The 20,241-nt window shown below is 32.2% G+C and overlaps 1 protein-coding gene across 1 annotated transcript in view; it reads right to left on the reverse strand.

Annotated features, from left to right (window-relative positions):
- LOC112683341 overlaps nt 1–20,241 on the reverse strand; it is a 143,899-nt gene that overhangs the window by 21,301 nt on the left and 102,357 nt on the right. Inside the window, exon 5 of the mRNA XM_025554347.1 lies at nt 6,916–7,008. Within this exon, the coding sequence (XP_025410132.1) occupies nt 6,916–7,008 (93 nt within the window). The remainder of the gene's footprint in view (nt 1–6,915; nt 7,009–20,241) is intronic.

Below are 20,241 nucleotides of genomic sequence, written 5' to 3' on the forward strand. Positions count from 1 at the left end.
TCGAGGGGTTCACATGTATAAATATATGTATGAGCTCTAGCATACTTTTGGACCATAGTTTCTACCTAAGTTTAGGAAATCAGTAGCGAAAAAGAGTAAAATGATATTACGCGTATCAGGTTCCTGTATAACGTCTATAAGTTTGTATCGGTTGGGAATAGTATAACTGTTTAGTTCACGTCAATCTAAATATTACAATTTTATACAGCAGAACTTATCCAAGACTAATTCCTTCAGGACTGATAAAAATATGTGCCTCTTTAGGGAACTTTTTTTTAAACTTTTAAAAAACATTTACTTTATATTCGTAAGAAAATTTTATTCTTTGAGTATTTAGAGCAAAAATGTTGAGTAGATCACCTTAAATTTCTTAAGATATTTTATGTTAAGCTACATTTCTGAACTATGTAGGTTGAATGTTTAATGTTTTAACTTTTGCAAAAGAAAAAAAAGCTATCAAAAATTTGGAATAATCGAACATTTCAAGTGACTACAAACAATACAAGAAACTTCATTAAAATATTTCGAAATTTTAAAATGACTATAACTAAATGACTAATTTCGTTTAATGGCAATTTAATGAAATATCCAATTTCATCAACATTTTCTTTTGTAACGTTTATTAGTCATTTTTGCGTATTTTTAGTAAAATATCGTTTTGTTACAAAAGAAAATTGTATGAAAAATCTTGTATTCAATTTTCAAGCCGTAAGTATAAAAATATATACAACTTTATAAATTAAAAATTATGAATTAGATTTTTGTGATTTATTGTTTTATCAAAGTTTAGTATTCAAACGTTTGTAATATTTTTCTTAGAAATTTATTGAAGACATTGAATCAAAATTATTTTATCGACATTAAAAAAAAAAAGCTAAGAAAATATAAACATTTTTATTTTCTATGAATAGATGGAAATTATAAAATTTACCGCAGAGATATATGTATTCAGTTAAAAGTTTAAGTATTTGAGTTTCAGTAAAAACAAAAATTAGATTTTGTTGGAAACGGACATGTCGATTTTTAAATTTTTGTCAATTTTTCATAATTATTTAAAAAACCGTTAGAAAAATTTATAAATTTGTAAATTTGTACCCTTAAAAAGTACCAAATAAATAACAAATTTAATCAAAAATTTCTTATGATTGTGGTGTCAGAACATTTATCTGTAGTGAAAATCATGTACACAGGGACGGCGCGAGGGGGTGAGCAATAGGGGCAGTTGCCCAGGGCCCCGTGGTTCTTATTTAACTGAACTTAAAATATTTTATTTATATAAATTATAAGACCCAACATTAATTTTGCCCAGGGCCTCGCAAACTCATAGTGGTAAAACAAATTAATTTTTTGTTCCACTTAAGATCTTAAAAAACTTCGTGTAATTTATAGAGTTTAAATACCTAGTTTTAATGTGTACAATTTATCTAAAAATCTATTTCATAGCGCAAGGGAATAATTAAATATTATTATTATATGAGATAGACTTTAATCATTATATACGTTGTTTGTCAGTAATCAAAATAAATCTCATAAGAATTTTGATCGGGCGTCGTTCAAAACCGTACATTTTTATATCTTAATCCCGCATATTTTCACTAAATTAAACTATTCAATACCGCATACATTGATATATATCAACAACGTATACATTTATTTAAAATAACATTAGTGTACCTTGTGACTGGGGGGGGGTCACTTGCTTGCTGCAGTCGCTCGGACAGTTAAAAACGAAAATATCCCCCGATTTGCTAAGCAATATCACCATAGTAGGTCACAGGATAAAAAAAAAGGATTTTGAGTGGAACTCATACGAAATGGCAACATGTACCGTACATGCAAAGTATGCAGGGAGAAAGAACTATTAATCAAATGCGTGCGGTTTTGAACTATCGACCTTTCAAATTTCCGTTTTTAACAATAGAATAAATATATATGTGGTATTGAACGATTTAAAATATGCGGTTGTAAACGGTAAGTTTGCGGTTTGATCTTATTAGAATCGTTAAAAATCAGTTATTTTTCCTAGACAAATCATTTAGAAGTAATCTTATTGCGACTCATATATTTTTCCCTATATTTTAACATTTTTTGTGAAATAAAGTGCTCAAAAATTACAGCAACTCGTAATTAGTATTGAAATGGTCGACAATTTTATGATCACGTACGTGGTAGAATACTGTATTTTCTTATAGATATATTATTGACAACATTTTATTTCGCTATATAAATCAACTAATTTCAAAGAAAAAGAAAAAAAAAACATGTCGTTTCGATATGCAGACCATTACCGACAGTAAAAAAACACAAGTGAGTATTTTTTATGCTTGCCCGGTGGGTTAGTGTTATGAAAAATGTTTCTTCAACAGTACATTTAATTAATATTGATCATAGTATCCCAAGAGAAATTAAATTGTTTTGTATTGTGCCATTTTGAAATTTAATTGAATAATTGTCTAACCGAATATTCGAATATTTATTATTTACTTTGAAATAAATGTCATCATACCTAATTACGGCTAGCGAATAAAATGTTTATTATTGTTTTCTTTTTTACAAATACGTTTATAATGATATACTTGCTATATATTAAGAGTCATATTCTTTTCCAATTTCTTTGCAAATCGTGACTTTTTATTGAAATCTGAACGAGTCATACAATTAGTTTTAAGATAATAGTTACGAATACTAGCCTCAGCTTGCAAACAGTTTATTTTACCTGCATTTAGTTGAATAAAAAAATAATAATGACGCGGAAGTGTGGAAGTGTAGGATATCGATATAGTAGTGTCACTAACACTGTATCAATTTTTTTAATATTATATCTGTATAACTTATTATTTAGCACGTGATCAACATACATATATATAAAATCCGTTTAATCAATAATTTAAAATTGAATTCATTTTTAGATTTATATTGAAATGATTTAACGGTTTGACGCAATTGATGAAATCGAGTGTCATCGGATAGCGTATAATATGATACTGACGGATATATGCAAAAGAAAAATAATATCAGAATTATAAAAATATGCAATGATAATTCTAATAGTTGAATAACGAAAACGTTATTGTTATTAGGTGTTATTGAGAAAATGAATTATTAATTTATACTTCTAGGTTATTTTATGTTCTCAGAGTAGTGCTTGAACACTATAAATACTAAAATTATATTAAAGTTTAATAAATGGAGAATAATTTTAAAAAAATCTTAATTGTTTATTTAACGCTTCGATAAAATATTAAAACACTTGAAAATATTTTTTTTTGTTTCTTAAGTATAAATCTACTCTTCAAATTATAATCTCAGCACGATGTTTCGAGTGACTGAGAATTCAAATTCAAAACAACGGTACATGGATAATTGATGATAGTCGTCGACAAGCGATGAAGGTTTCGTAAAAATCATTAAGACGGTGAAAGAGAATAAAAAAAAAAAAATATTTCATTTTTACTGAATCAACTCTAGGCCTATTGCATTATTGGTATAAGACAAAGATCTCGCGTGAGATTTAAACGGTTATGAATGAAACGCTACAAGCGTCCCATTTCGTTGCAATTCTGACCAGAATTCATGCACTACCATCGCGGTGCAATTCGTATTCTATTAAAATTCAGTAAGTGCACGCGCGAACAAGTGACTACACATATGGTAAATAAGTTATGATTGAGTTGAGTTCGAGAGTTCAAATCGTTAACGTTTCACCGAGGAGATCGTAGTCAATACTTCTAAAACCGAGGAGATCGTTGGGTATACGAGTTAGTCGGCAAGATTGCGATGCACCGGAAATAAAAAAAATCAAATGACAATTTTTATACAAATCAAGTAGATGAAGATTTGTTTGAAGTACTAATACTAATCAACTGACATTTAAATAATAGTAAACCGAAATTTTGCGAATTTTTCCGTTTCAATTATGATTATTTTATATGTTCATTCTGTCGTCGGTAAAGAAATAATCGCATGTGATTAGATACCTACCATTGCTATCGGATCAATACAGTCGGAAGCCACAACGACTATTTTTGAAACGCAAAAGTCGATCGCACATTGGAAACCTCGTTCCTAGATTAGATAACGAACGGTCATAAACGACTTGTCGTTGCGACCTGTCGCATACAGGAAACCGTACCTTTAAGGCGTTCGATAACGAACAAAAGCGCACTACGAGAACATGCACGTCGTTTGTGCGGCCGGCGAACAGGACACGCCGTCAGGTAAGTATTATCTGACCGTACGCACACGAGAGTATACGTGTCCTACGAGCGACGGTGCGATTTTCACACGAAAGAACGGCTCGTGCGACGTCCGTCATTTCAGTCGCAATGTCTTTTCGTTTTAGCTTTCACTCTCCTATTATGGCTGGTTACGTTTAATTATTTTACGCTAAAGTGATGCGCGTGATAAACAATTATACAATTTGCCGCCCCGGTTCACTTGGGTTTGTAATTTATTACCCAACGAGATACCGCTGGAATATTGGTAAAAGTGTGGTCAATATATATATATATATATATATATATATATATATATATATGTATAGTTTCCATCCCATTAATCCTCCTTGAGAAGCTTACGCACTTTAGGAAAGTGTCAGGAAGTGTATGACGCGGTAGCGGGTTTCGCTCTCGTTCACGTTATTTTCGCTTTCCATCGGGTATTGTGATGACGGGCTAGTGCGTCCGTAGTGCTCGAATTCGAGGATAAAGTTTCAATTTCAATTTATTCGTACCTCTGACGGTGCATCGTTCATGTTAATGAAGTTTTTAATCGCCCGGTTATTTAACACCTACTAAATCGAATGCTTCCAGTCAGCTGCCACAGTCGTTTGTCAATCGTTGATAATAATGAACGCGCGCGTGTGTATTGTATTCGATTTCGTTACTAGTCGAAAATTCACAATCGAACGTAACGAGATCAACACTAGTAGGGAAAAAACTTTTTTTTTTTTGTTTGCGTTGTAACTTTTTGCTGGCCATTTCCACTGATTGTGTGTTAGGTTAGGTTAGGTGATCGGTTTCAATTAAAACGTACGCACGATTTTTCGTTAGTTTTATCGCAGATGTTCTGCGATAAAACATGAATGAATATCAAGAGCAAAAGTAGAACGAAACCGAGATTGATTTATCTACCGCAAGGGTTTTTTCGTTGCAATTGACTTGAAATAGTACAGCGTGTTTGAGAGCGGGCAATGCTTCGAATGAGTATGAACTTATTACGATGGAAGCAAAAAGAGCGAAATTGTACACATTAAATTAATATAACTAAAAAAAATACTACCGATAATTAAAACCAAAAAGTCAACAAAACGTCCGAATAAAAATGTAAAACGAGCGATGAATAATGTACAAATTTATAATGTATTTTTTTCCCTACTCCTAGAATTGTAGTCGTTGATAATTTTTATACATACGTTTTGGAGCAAACGGGTGTACCAATTACTCAAAACGTGCAATAAGTATTGTTCAATACTCAAATTCTCTACGACAAGGGTCACCAATATTTTTCAATAAATAAGTTGCAATCAAGTTTGTGACGTTTGATAAGTATTTATTTATATTATTACATTAGTGTATTTATAATAATAAAAGAAAAAAGATTATATTCGTAGAGTATTATTATATTTTACTATCATAAAATGAAAACATCAGATATGCAAAGTTTATAATGCTTCATTACTCCAGTCACACACACAGACACTACAACATGATTTTAGTGATCGGCAATGATAATTCGATGTGATATCAATATCATGACAAATTTTTAATGTCGGAATTGTTTTATATTGTACGATTTATCAGGATATCGAAATCAATATTTTTTTTGTTGGTCTTAGCTAATTGTTGTGATAAATTGTATTGTACCAAGTAATATTATCCGTCAGCCGATGACGTTTAGGGTACGTGTTCCGGGGAAACGTCAATTAGTTATTATTTATTACATCTTTTGACTGTTTTAATGTAATCTGTAAAAATATGAGTATTCCGTGTTAAATGATTTCTAATTGTTCATTATTACTTAACGAAAACGAAAACCGATTGAAAATCATCTGCATGCGAACAAATGCGTAGAACGTTAATTTTTCGTGTTGACCTGTAATGAAGTGTTGAAAAGTGCGATCGAAAAAAAAATCCCATACGTCATGTAATTATGTTTTTTAAAACAACGGGATCGCTGCTCCGAGGTGGCACACGATTCCGTATAATATACCTTTTTAATTATCCGATTCCGCGTATTTTCATAGTACAAAAATTTTTTTTTACTTAACCTAAACTTAACATGATTCCATATAAAAATTGTTGCGACGTTGCCAGTTTTGAGGAAAAATAGTATAGTAAAACGCATTTAAATTCTGTCGTAAACAATAATGTAGTTTGGTTTTTACGCATAAACATTAAATATATATTCTCTATAGTTGAAGTAAAAATAAAATAATTTAAATTATCAGTCAAATTAGTTAAATAATTAAAACGAGTAGTAAATTAAAAATCACAATAACAATGATAATGCGATTGCAATTAAAATGCGAACGGGTATCGAACAGGAAACCGATGGGTCCAAATAAAACATATTAACTCTGTACAAACTATTCAGATAAGCTAGTGTTTGGGGAAGAACCAAAATAACGTTATAACATATGGCTTATGTGTAATATTAATGTCAACCGTTTAAAATCATTCTTATAATACAATCGACAACGTCGCACTGTTAGTTTTGTGCGGAATCGGGAATCGCTGTGCTCGGAATGGCTTACACCGAACGGTTTTGTTCCGCGCAACGTTAGCTTTTTACCGTCCGAAAACCGCGAGCAAAGGTACGGGGTTCGCACCCCACCCGCACGCGCGCCTTCCGGGCTTTCCATTACCGTTGCGCACTATCCGATAGTGGGCGTCCGGGGATCCGCTATAGCTGTACCTGCTGGTGACAACTTCCCGCCGGATCAGGCTTCCGGTTCTCACGTTGATGCACGGCACGAACGAGAAGAACTGCTTGAATCCTTGGCGGAACCTGCAACAAAACAACATACGTGTAGTGCATTTGTTCGTCTAAGTTGTCCCGTGGACGGAGACTCGAACTCGCGCTGGAGGAATCAAAGTTAAAATCAAATATGATCAACCCGTGGTGACGCAAATCGTCTACTATAGGTAGAAAAAAAAATTTACGATCCGATATAAATTTGATTATTATTATAATTATTATTCTATGCAAGGATTGGCCGCTCTTGTAGGTACAGTTACAGTTTTATAAACTATTACTATATCATTACAAATATTTTTATGTTTGTTCTCTGAATGATTTACAAATATGTAGCGAATACGCGCGTTTTTCAAAAAATTATTTCGAGCATTTTTGATTATGAATGAGAATATATAATGAGGCCCCTCCAGCTCCCAAAATTCTGACTGTTTAAGATATATGTTTAAGATGAAAGATTGTCAAAATAATTCTTGCACCGAGCGCTGGAAGAGCTAAAGCCGACCCTGGCATTCGTGAACAGGTTAACGCCATTACCGCGATCGCCCCGATAAATAATACGTCAAACAATGCGTTTTTCGTCTCGAGCGATCGCACGTTTTGTTTTGATTTTCAATCGAAAATATTCCGAATTTATATCTTAAACAAACATCGGTTGGTTTTTCACGTTTAAGACTAGATTATGATGTCACATTGTCCATAATCCGATACGTTTCGTTTACGTACGTTGATATTTTTACCTAGGTCTCGTTAGTGTTGTAATGAAGAGTAACATTTATTGTTATCTTTCTATCAAATACTGCGTTTTATCGTCGTTTTTAAAGAGTGAAGTTGAACGATTATAGCAGGTGTCGCATTGTAAATCATAACATCACTATTATAACTATCGGTGGAACTGATTTATTAAAGCTTACAATTATCACGTAATACATATACGCACACGGACAGTTTGAACACCGAATGGACAATTTACGATATAATTACATCCGGAGGGACATAAACTTTTGTAATAAAAGCATTTGTAAATGATTTATCGATAATATTTTGATGAATATAATGAATTTAAAATAATGGTAGTTTATTTCTAACCTAATGGAAAACTGCGGTTAAAAATCGAAAAGTTTTAGACTATTATGTCAATCCATTGTATTTTTTTTAAAAACCCTAGCGTTTTTTTTTTTTTTTTTGCTTTTTGGTTTATTTTTAAATGTTACACACATAGAAAACTAATTACAAAAACAAACCATGAATAACAATTAGTAAGTATACATACTCATACACGTTACAAATAATAATAGAAAACTTTTGCACATTATAAAATATATTTAATAAATCATCGATGTAAAAAAAAAGAAAATGTATCAAAATGTTATGAATTTCTATAACTTAAACATACCCGTAGGCTATAATTTTTGGTTGAATTGGTATCGCATGGAAAATGCTTATTATACTATTTAACCTTATGTTATATTGCATTAGATATATAAACTGAAACTGGTTTCAATTGATAATTAGTTATAACTGTTATGATTGTTCCCTGTATACCTTTATTCAAACGATTCAAAAATAACTAGAAAAATATGTAGGTTGGTTAGTTACACAACTTTTTATTCTATCATTAACTCTTCGTTAAATTAGTACAAAAAACCTTAAATGTTCGCCGAATTAATAAAATAATTAGTATTTTATGTTTATCATAAAAAAAAATGGACTTAGTAAAAAAGTTGTAAAATTAAAAGTTATAGATAATATTATGTTCTTTAATAAAGTATTTTTACATTTTCATCCTACGTATAATAGTTTTAGAGTATAATTAAAAAAACCAAAAATAGACCATTTTCGGTAATTTTTCAACCGTGTTAAGGCACGGGAAGGAGATGAGTCATCAATACCAAATTTAATTTAATTAATTTTATATAGTATCAAATAAAATGAGGGGCAGGTCTTAGTATGAAATGTTTATAGTTAAAAATTAAGGATCACCCTAATACATATATGTATATATGTTACGGCTAGTGTTCGAAGGTTGGCTAAAATTAGGATTAGCCGGCTAATTAACCGGCTATATTAACCAAACGCAGTGGATAAACTTAAGTTAAGCTATACTTCTAACACTAGCCGTAACATATATATACATCGTTTGATTTGTTACTTTTACCCGAGAAATGGACAGTGAAAAAAACCATGTCCTTCCACTTATAATAGAGACAAAAATGTATTTTTCACGGCACTCGGATTCTAAAATGTATATCTTAACCCTATTAAATTTGTTATAACATTTTTTTTTTCGAGAAAATTCAAAATGCATTCATCATTATTAGTTTCAATAAATAAATCAAATATTGCATTTCTTTACAACAACATGAATGGTATTAAATTGCCTATACGTCGTGCCGTCTCGTAATCCTTGGTTGCACCATTTTAGTACACGATATTTTATAGGTTACATTTATTAAGCACTATAGTCGGTGTTAAACTTTCCAACCTACTGATTATAAAGTTTACTGCGTGGAAATGTTTGTAACTAATTTTCTACGCAAAGAATAAGCAACGCATAACTATTGTAGGTATAACTGACGGTTTCAACGATAATTAATGACAACGTCGTGGTTGCGATTAAATCCGAAATAAATAGTTTTTCCGAATAATGAGATTTTATTCACATCAAGTGTTGTACATACTGGTTTGGTAGTATGTACGTGTTGCGAATAAATATATTATTAATATGAGATCGAATTTATGCAAAAAAAAAAATATTAATTTTTTATTTACCCCCATATTTTGTAAACAACTTGTAAGAACTAATATCGTTTCTAAATAATAACACAAAAATAACACGGCACGATCTTTATCGAGTATTAATTAATTAATTACGTGTATAAATACTTCAACATTGAATGAAAAGCGCGCACCGAAGTAAACAGGAATACGTGTTGGTTATGTGATTATTTTAATCTGCATAATACTACCGTACGGTTATTTTACGTGTATTCAGTTCATCATTCATGTACTCATGTCTCGGGTTTTTGTTAGATTTATGCGCAATTTGCGAGAGCATGTCAATTAATTTATTGTAGGCTTATAAAATGATCTGCCACTAAAAGTATACTACCTCACGATGTTTACAGGTGGTGGGTGTAATGTTGGTTAATTAAAATAAAAAAAAAGATTTTCAATATTCCTTTGAGCGTATTTGATTTTACTAACCCCATTGACGTAATCCACTGTTATTTTCATCGAGACCATACAATTTTGGCTTTATTTTCTAATGTTTGTTCTGTTCTGTATTAATGATGAATATACTCACGCACGTGTAAAGCAACGTCAGAATAGCTTTCCGTTAGCTTACAATATCGAAGCGATTTTAACGTCATTGATAATAGCCATTGTGTTAATGCACGCGAGTTCGTAGGACGAAAATTGTAATTTCGATATTTATGCGATCAATAATTTTCATTAATCCATATATATTATATTTTATAGATAACCGGTAGATGGGTGGAGCAATGTTCGATTTGCCGGTATAATCTTAATATTGTATAACATTTCGGCACATTTTGAGTGCCGCTCCTTCAAAACGGTGCAGTGTGCGATTCGGCGATACTGTTTATGCCGTCTCGTAATGATCACTTGTAATTACTGTGAACGTTGTATACACATGAACACTTGATATCAGCGATTATTTCAGAGGTCTGTTGGGGTAAGGGTAGGGAAGTAATAATCTCTCTAAGAAAAACGATTGTTATTTTTGATGTAAAGATTTTACTGAAAAGTTTTTGTTCGCTCCTTTGAGTATGTTCGATAACCTCTTTCGATCCCACGGTAGAAGATTTGAAATAAGCACTACTCAATATATTCAGCTCGGTGACACGAATTACGAGGGTATTACTGTATCAACTTACAGCAAATAACAACATATCCAATGCGAGTTTCGACCGAACGAATCGGCAAAGTCCTCGTGTGTTTTCTTAATGTATTACTCCTTCTATTCCCCAAATCTGGTCGGGTCGTATCAATATTATTATAATGTAAATAGCGCGTGCCCATGCTGTTATAATTCGCATAGCTTTATTTGAAATTTAACTGGTATTAAGGGTAGTTACGATTTGAGTAGATAAAAAAAGGTCACGTAGGCTTGACAATTAAAATATGCAATATTATCAAAGATTTATTCATGTGTACATAATAAAATGATACTTTGATTTACATATATTTTCATATGTTTATGACACGTTTTATTTCGTTTTGATATTGCAATACGAATCGTTCTATTGGTCGCCGAAATGTTATTTATAACTTTTATTATCGATACCGCTATTTGTTTTTAATTTTCATAATTTCAAAAATAGAGTCATTACATTTTGAGGTTGAATATTTAAATTTTAAAAAACAATGAGAAGGAAATTCTTATATTTCTAACATAATCAATTTTAAGAAAACATTTTAGAAATTGGGTTGGTGAGTTAATAAATAAATTATAGTAAACAGATATTGATATTTTAGTGGATAAAATTAAATTTTAAGTTACAATAATTAATTTATCGGTATAAAAATATTATACTTTACAGTAAAATGAAGTTTATGAAAAGAATATTAAACTTACACAATGCAGTATATAACAATCTATAAAGATCCGAAAAAATCAAATATTTATTAAAAATTATTTAAGATTTGAATTTATCCTATAAAATCATGGTCCGTGTTCTCTAATTTTAATTAATTACATCTGGGAAAGGTTAAACATTTTAGGTCCCATAGCAGAGATATGTTTATCGTTTTTATAATAAGATAATACCATTCTTTTCAAAAAAAATTATTCGTCATATTATTTTTAAATATATTTCACATATTCCCATAAAATGTAGTTTATTTAATGTTATTACGATAGTGAGTCACGTAAAACGATAACACAAAGTGATGACTTAAAATTATCGAGTCTTATAGATTGTTTTTTTTTATATAATATTGAAATTTATAGTTTCACATTATTTTAAGATAAATATTGAATTTAATCCTTAGAAAAAAACTAAATTAGATTTCATAATAATAAAACTCATTAAATACTTCCAATATTGTGTCAATGTTGTATTTAACTAAATCAATCGAAAATATCTCACGATAATAAGGTAATAATCTCGATTTTGAATTATACATACATATCTACCAACAAATCAACCGTTTCAAACATCACTATTTAATTAAATTGTGCTGGTATTTTTGTATTTTTTGAATTTTTTTTTTCTTTGATATTATCAGTTATCAATAATTTAATTTTTTCATGTAATGAAATATAATTTATTTAATATATAAAACCTTGTGACAGCATCGATCAAAGAATAAAACTTTTGTACATCTATTTGATTCTTGCATTCAGTAGCAATGTAAATACGGGTATAATTTCCGTGATTTATTTTTCATGATACTCAGTGAACGTACTCGGTACACATAGAGGCACGTGCCCCTCTTGTCAAGTGGGATCTAAAAAAAATGACGGGAAAATTTTTATATTTTTTTAGCTTTCATAAATGTTTTATTTGAATAATTTTTTTTTTTATGTACACTATAATTTAAATAATTTGAACTTGACATTAGTAAATATCTTAGTATAACGCTACGGTCTTTACTAGTTACTTTTAATATCGTATTTTTCTATTGTCGGACTCCGGAACTCCCAGCATATCACCATGAGTCGGACTGCCGGTGTTATCGCTTTTTTTCCGATTGTTATAATTTAAAAATAAATTTTACAAGAATGATTATTGTGCCGCCCTCCCTTTCAAAATATTCTAGATCTGCCGCTGCTATTCGTTTAAATAAACAATCTACGGTGGATCGTGTTCTTTCCAAAAATATTTGTAATTAAGTAACTGTGTTTTAAAATGTGTTCTATTTGTTTTATTTTTCTTTTTTATAACTTTCATAGCATGTTATTTTACCTAATTTTCTTCCAGGACTCATTTTTTCTTCTTTTCTTGGTCCATCTCGTCTTGGTCGACCATATCTCTTCGGCTTCAAGTTTTGCTCTATTTTTTGCTTTAATTATCAAAGTATCACTTCTTCTATATATTAGAACACTCTTAACATATGTTTTTGAAAAATCATGTTCCGATGCTAAAATTCAAGTTTTTGTTAGTCAATAATTGTTTTATTCTCATATGCTTTCTTTGCTAAGACTATTATTTTCGTTACATTAGATGTTGATTTGTAATCACTAGTTATGATCATGATTCCAAGATTCTTGTAATTTTTCGAGGATTATGTTACTAAATTATATGTATATAGTGTTAAAGGTTTTTATTTATAATTATTGATTTTTATTGATGAACATCGATCAATACGGTGGATATATTTGTTAATATTGTTCGTGTTAAAAACGGATTTTCGAACAAAATTAACGTAAACTCTTATTACAATTGTGGCTAAGATTCCTCTTAATATTTCCAACACATTTCACAAATGAATACACTAATTAAATATATTTGTATGATTAAAATCGGACAAGAGATCGTTGAACAAGTAATTTATTAATTAATTTATGTCGCAAAAACCGTCACCTCCGATATTAGCAAAAGAGAATAATGAACTATAGAATACACTATATATTCCCCATAGAAGTGGCTTCTAGGGAGGATAATCTTTTGAACCGCAATTAATTAAAATATTAATTGCACTCAAATAAATCTACCCTCGACGATCGTAGTAAGCGTACGCGTTTCGAAAACGGCTAGAAACCAGAACACCCTGCATTTATCAAACACCGTGAAGGTAAAACGATGAAAATCGTCATCGGATACGTACACCCGTCCACTAACGTATAGTGAACACTAAGCGATTGAGATAAATTTAACAAGGTTTTGACATCAGACAAATTGGAAAGATGGCAATACCACTCTCCGTTCTCGTGACCACCTACGTCATATGTGCAACAATTGATCACCGAATTTTTGTTACGTCCACGGGGTTAACGCCGAAAATCTATCGATTGGAGTGTCATATACAAGTTTCTGTTGTTCTCGATTCACCCTACCAAAACCAAATGATCATTTCCAGTATACATTTTACATATCTAAGAGGTGGTGTTAAAGATTTTCCGGCTCCTTGGTAATTAATATAGCTTTTTTTTTTCATATCAAATTTAATTGTTTATAAGAAGAATTATTATAATCCCGAAAAAATATCCTGATGTACGTAATTTATACGATGCATATGTATATCAAATTACTCGAAATACGTTCAATAGAGATATGCTTATTATTCGAGCACACGTCAACGTTGATGGTAGAAAATTAGCTAAATCGTGTAATTATTTTCTGCGAGCTTTTTCGATAGTCATGTTCTTTAATAGTCATCCTATGAAAAAAAAATCAAAATCAAAATCAAATCAAAAACTGTCATTTCTATAATGTATGTATAAATGCAATTATACGTTTTATAATATTAGCTGTATTACCCCTCCCTATATACACTAGATAATTATTCTGCGGTCTTAGGTGTTCCATAACATTACCTTCTTCAAATTTGTTACAGTACTGTAATATATGTATAATTTTGATGTGAAAAACCATTTCCCGCATAAATTCGTTATTTATCACTTTTTCTTATCATTTTATTTTTCTCGTTATAAGAACTGCATGTAAGTTAGGCTTCCGCACACGAAACGATTGTAACGCGACACGATTTTTGCTCGATTTTGCGATATATGTGATACAATCTGTGTGATTACAGAAGCGCACACGTTGTGATTGTTGTGCGATTATTATTATTATTATTTATGCATTATTCGGTTATTATCAGTTGTTTACTCGGTTTTTTGGTTACCTTTTTTAAAATTTTAAGTTCATCTAATGACGAAGAAGCAACTTTTATGTACTATTTGTACAAAAAGTTGGTTGGTAGAAAAAAGCAAGGAAAAATCATAGAAGAAAATTTTGGATTCATCCTTATATTCAAAGAAATAACCACTGTCAACTTTTTGTTTCGGCTAGAGAACTCTAGGAAACCGACGTTAAATTTATAACATTTTACAGAATGTCAAAGAAATCCTACAAAGAAATTGTAGACATTATATCTCCTGCCATTTATCAGAAGAATACCAACATGAGAGAATGTGTAAGTGAAGAAGAATTTTCAATTTAAATTTCACCAACAAATTTAATATTGAATGCCTCCATTGTTAAAATTATATATAAATAAATAATATTATATGACGAAAATGTAATTACGGGCGATTCATGCGATGCGACTGCCAAGCGATCAGCACTGTCGGTCGCGCTTGACATCTGTCACTCGTGTCGTTAGTAAAGCCCCATTAACTTTGATAGGAAATCACTCGTATCGCATATATCGCATAATTCGTGTCGCATTACAATCGCTTCGCGTGCAGAGGGCCTTAGATGAATACTTAGCACACGACTTCGAATCGTTCTGAGACCCTATTATGTGATTTCGTGTTATACATACATGAATCGGTTAAGACTCGAAATTCGTCAAAACTAATTTTAACCAGTATTTCAATGTTGACACTAGTTTTAAAATACAATTTTATAACAAAAATAATTATGAAATAAACATTACTTTTATTATTTGTTTTGACAGACAAACTATTGTGGAATTTAGAGATATAAATAAAACATATTTTCTTTGCATAAACAGTGATTTATTCTACATGACTTTTAAAGCCAGATATTTAGGCATTACAACGTTTTATATTTAAACTATTGTAAAGTATATAGTTTGATAGTTAATATTTGATCGTCGACTGGTCGGAGTTAATTTAATTTTGTAAACCATGCCACAACAAATGCAATACAAATCTAAATGCTACGACGATTTGCTTGTCGAAACAAATTATAAAAGTAATACTATTTCAGATTGACTCTTGTTGCAAAATTATACTTTCAAACCAATTTTAACAGATTTCGGGTTTTAACCGTAATATACATAACACCGCCCTTCGTCGCGGCTAAGTTCACGCAACATCCGAACGCGTGATACGTAAAGTGACCAAAAGAAGGCGTTCTAAGCACAAGGAGAGAAGCGAGTTGTTTGGGGTACGTGATCTACTTCTGTGACGTCCTTCTCGGGGAAAGAAATATACTATGATTCGGTTTAACCATAGGAAATCTCTGAAATTTAAGACTCGGCGACCCTGCGTGCTGTAAATGACATCGCGTCTTCTGAACGTCGAAAAAACGTACTCCCGTCTCCTCTACACGGGTCAAATCGTCGACCGTATCGTTTCCACGTTCTTGAGACGGTTGAAACGCGTACCATTACCGTCCAAGGACTGGTAGATTAACAGCTCATCAGTCATTATCATATACGCAATTTTTTTTTTTTTTTGGCTTATTCCAAGCCTTGTAGGTCCATCGCCGCTTCTACTACATCTCTTCATACTTCTCTGTTCTTCGCCAGTCGTTCTCCCTCTTGTATTCCCATGAGATTAAGGTCGTCTCTGACCATCGTTGTCTTGGTCTCCCTCTCGGCCTTTTTTTGTCTGGTTTCCATAATGAGATGTTATGCACTAGTTTGCCCTTTGCTCTCCAAACACGTCCAACCCAATTTATCCGTCTGCTTTTAAGAATTCCTAATATGTTTGTTTCATTGAATATTGTTCTCAACTCTGCATTAGTTCTTCGTTCATACGTGTTCTCCTCGTTTCTTTTGGGCCCATAGATTCTACGTAATATTTTTCTTTTAAATAGTAGCAGTATTTTTTCGTCCGACTTTGTTGATGCCCACGTTCCACAGGCATACAGGACTATATGTCTAATAAGCACTTTATATAATCTTAGTTTTGTATTTCTAGAAAGTAATTTTGACATATACGCAATTAGGGAGGCACAATAGGGTTTTTAGCACCCCTAAGTTCAAATGTAGCACTCCTTTTTTTTTTTTTTTGCAGATCTATATAATCTATAGCAATTACAGTTAAATGCCATTTAATTTTATTTTCAGCAATTTTAGCACTCCCGATATTCGGGCTCTAGTTGCGCCCATGGTCATGAAAACAGGAGGGCGTGTTAGCGGACGAGCGTCGGAACAACACTGATGTCCATAGCAGTGGAACGATCGCAACGATCGCCAACCGTCTGGATCGTAATGCGGTCTAATCCGGAAAATTGGGTTTTGAACGGATACCATCCACGGGCTCGTACGCCACACATTCAAAACGATCTCTCTCCGCTGCGGGCAAATCGTATTTTTCATTGTATCGCGCCGCGCGAACCGCAAAAACAATATGGTAAAAGCTGATGGGCAACAAAAGATTTAGTGTCCATTAGCGATTGTTATTAAAACCGCCGCGCTAACGAACGTTCGTTTAAAATGCAACGGACGTTTCCCTCCTCTGCGCCTCTTTTCGTTCAGCGCTTTTGGATTTATCTTCGGGTGTTACGGTTTTGGCCGCGCAAGAGACGTTGACGCAGAGCCAAAAGACGTGCGCAGTTCGTAATTTATTCTCATCCTTCGATTCACCAAGACAATAATGTTTGAACGGTTTAAACACGTTCCACGTCTACCGATACGTTTGCCGACGCATTAGGTAAGTTAACGTTATTGCGATCGAAATGTAACGCGTCGAATGCACTGCCTATGATGTTCGTTAACCAAATCGTGAGCGCTTGTCTTTCAAGTACCTGTATTTATGCACGTACAGCATCGTGTACACGAGAAATACAGGAAAACGTTCCGGACACTTCTCGCGCACGGTTAAAATGCTTACGGTAGAAAGACAAATGGTGGCGTTCTCCGTTCGACGAGATCAGATCGTTTGCATCTTTCCAGGACGAGCGATTTTTTGTACGCACGCCCGTCGGTTCCGCAACGGTGTGCGGCAGAGCATATTTTTACATAAAAAGTACGTGGCACTTGTGCACCCCAGTGATAACTGAATGCTACCCAGTTGTGGGTGATCGTGCCCCTGATCAACACGACTGTCATGACTGGAGTTGATTTACCCTTTTTGTTTCTTTGGTAGACAGTTTTGTTGAAGTACCACCAGGTGAAAATTTCTTAAAATATGATCTGGCGAGTGGACACAAAGAAAACATGGCATAGTCGCGGCGTGAATATTACCCGCGAATAATTGCACTCCCCTCGCCCACAAGTTTCAACGCCCCCTTACCGCAACCGAATTATTTAACCGAGGCCGACTCCCGTCCCGAACGCGAGGAAAACGAATTTGATTTCAACACTCTGGCGCCTGTTAAAGTTCAACTTTTCCTCTTTGATCGTCCCGCGCTTCGTATCGGTTTTGAACAAGTGTAATCAGTCGGAACGTTTTCGTAAGTGTTCACGTTTTTAAGCCGAATGCAGATTGGTTTTCTGGCGAAATTTGTTCTCCGTCAGACGTGATAATAGCGGATGTACACATTTGACGTAAGTTCGTTTGTTCCTTTGACGATTAGAACGGCAGGTATTGACTTTCAGTAGAAATCCAATTTAAAAGTTAATACTTTGCAAAGTCCTGGGAAGAATGAAAAACATTTACCTCGTTTGCGTTGATGGATTTCTGTGACGGAATAATAATATCCGGTGGTGGACGAATTAAATATATTTATTATTTTTTTTTTTTTGTATCACGTGATGTACAAATGGTAAGTCCACGAACTTATATTTAATATTATAATTTTGATTATAAGTTAAACCATGAGGAATTTTTTTTTGTGTCTATATAACGATTTAAACCAGAATAATTACTTTGTTTATCACAATCCTAAAAGGTTGCTGATAGGATATATTACTTAATTGATACTTTAGGGGATGTTTTTATGAATTTCCCAATATTGTTCTTGAAAATTGCAAAAAAAACCAATAAAAATGTATAACATACATGGTAAACCGGTTTTCGAAGAAATTACATTTTCGTTTTCATCCTGACTCAAAAATTTATAACTGTAGGTACTTAAAATTTTCCCTTAATGTTTGTATCAGCGTTTGTTATAGATTTTATAATTTTCATGAGATTTTTCAAATCTGTTTATAAAAAATGCATATATATGTATATATATATATACAATCTTACTTAAGTATTTATTGAATGATCAAATCGTGTTTATTTAACAAAAAAATCTTGAAAATACAATCCAAATTTCCTTATCAAAACTTTTACTTAATAATAAGAATAAATTATTAAATTTTAAATTAATTTTAAAAAAAATTAACGTAATAAACATATTATGTTTTTCGGTAACAGTTATTAAAAAGTCTTGAAAAACGTATTATTATTATTATTATTATTATTATTATAATTTTTATTAAATTTCTATGCACATAGCGTACTCGTAATTCTTTCGTCCGTCGGCAATATTAAAAATAATACGAGGTATGCTCTACCACCGAGAGAATATTATAGTTTAGTTTATTATAGTTACGCGTTTTATGGATGTTTGTTTCTTGACTGACCACCCGCCATACATATTATTACACATATAATATTTGTATTTACATTTCCTTTTTTTCAATTTTATATTAACATATTTTTCGCATTCATTGTGCGATTGTGGGTTTATTTTTTACCCACCAAACGCTACGGGGTTGGTGAAATATCTATTTTTATTTCACTATTCTCATGCGATTACACATCGAGTCCCAAAACAAATAAATAATAAAACAATTACGGATGGTTTAGAAATACGTGTAAATAATGGAAAAAAAAAAAAAAAAATCGATCGTTGCGGGTCACGGATTGCAATAGACGAGTTTCATGTTGAACACTATGAAGTCAGTTTTACATTATAGGTAATGAAAGAATAACGTTCATTAACATTTCGTTTTACGCTAGACATCATGATTTGAGTAAGATGTCTAAGTAATGTGGTATACTATATTTACTTCTTGTATGCGTCATCCGTCTTGGAGCTAATGCCGGAGTCCTAGCTAATGTCAGAGCTTATTCTTTTAGCACGGTTGGACTTGTTTTGCGTAGTTGGAAATGTCAGATACGCGTTTGATAAACAAACTTTGGCGTGGTTAGGAATACGAATCAGTACCTAAGTGTTCCGAAATACAGTTTGAACGCTGTTTTGTTTTAAAATAATTTTGTTTTTCCGATATAATTGGTATTCCGTAACCGTATCGAGTGCAACGCATAATGAAAGCCACAAATCGGTTGTTACAACTACAAATAAAAACCCAGTGCGCGGGGTAGTAGCAACAATATTAATGGCGTTTTATAACTTGTTTTGAGAATTTCGATCACTAAAGGTCTACTTTTAAATTGTGTAGTATTTTATCTGCTTATCTGCAATGGAATAACCAAAGAGA

The sequence above is a fragment of the Sipha flava genome, unplaced genomic scaffold (assembly GCF_003268045.1).
Source record: "Sipha flava isolate LNK unplaced genomic scaffold, YSA_version1 224_pilon_pilon, whole genome shotgun sequence".
NCBI lineage: Eukaryota > Metazoa > Arthropoda > Insecta > Hemiptera > Aphididae > Sipha > Sipha flava.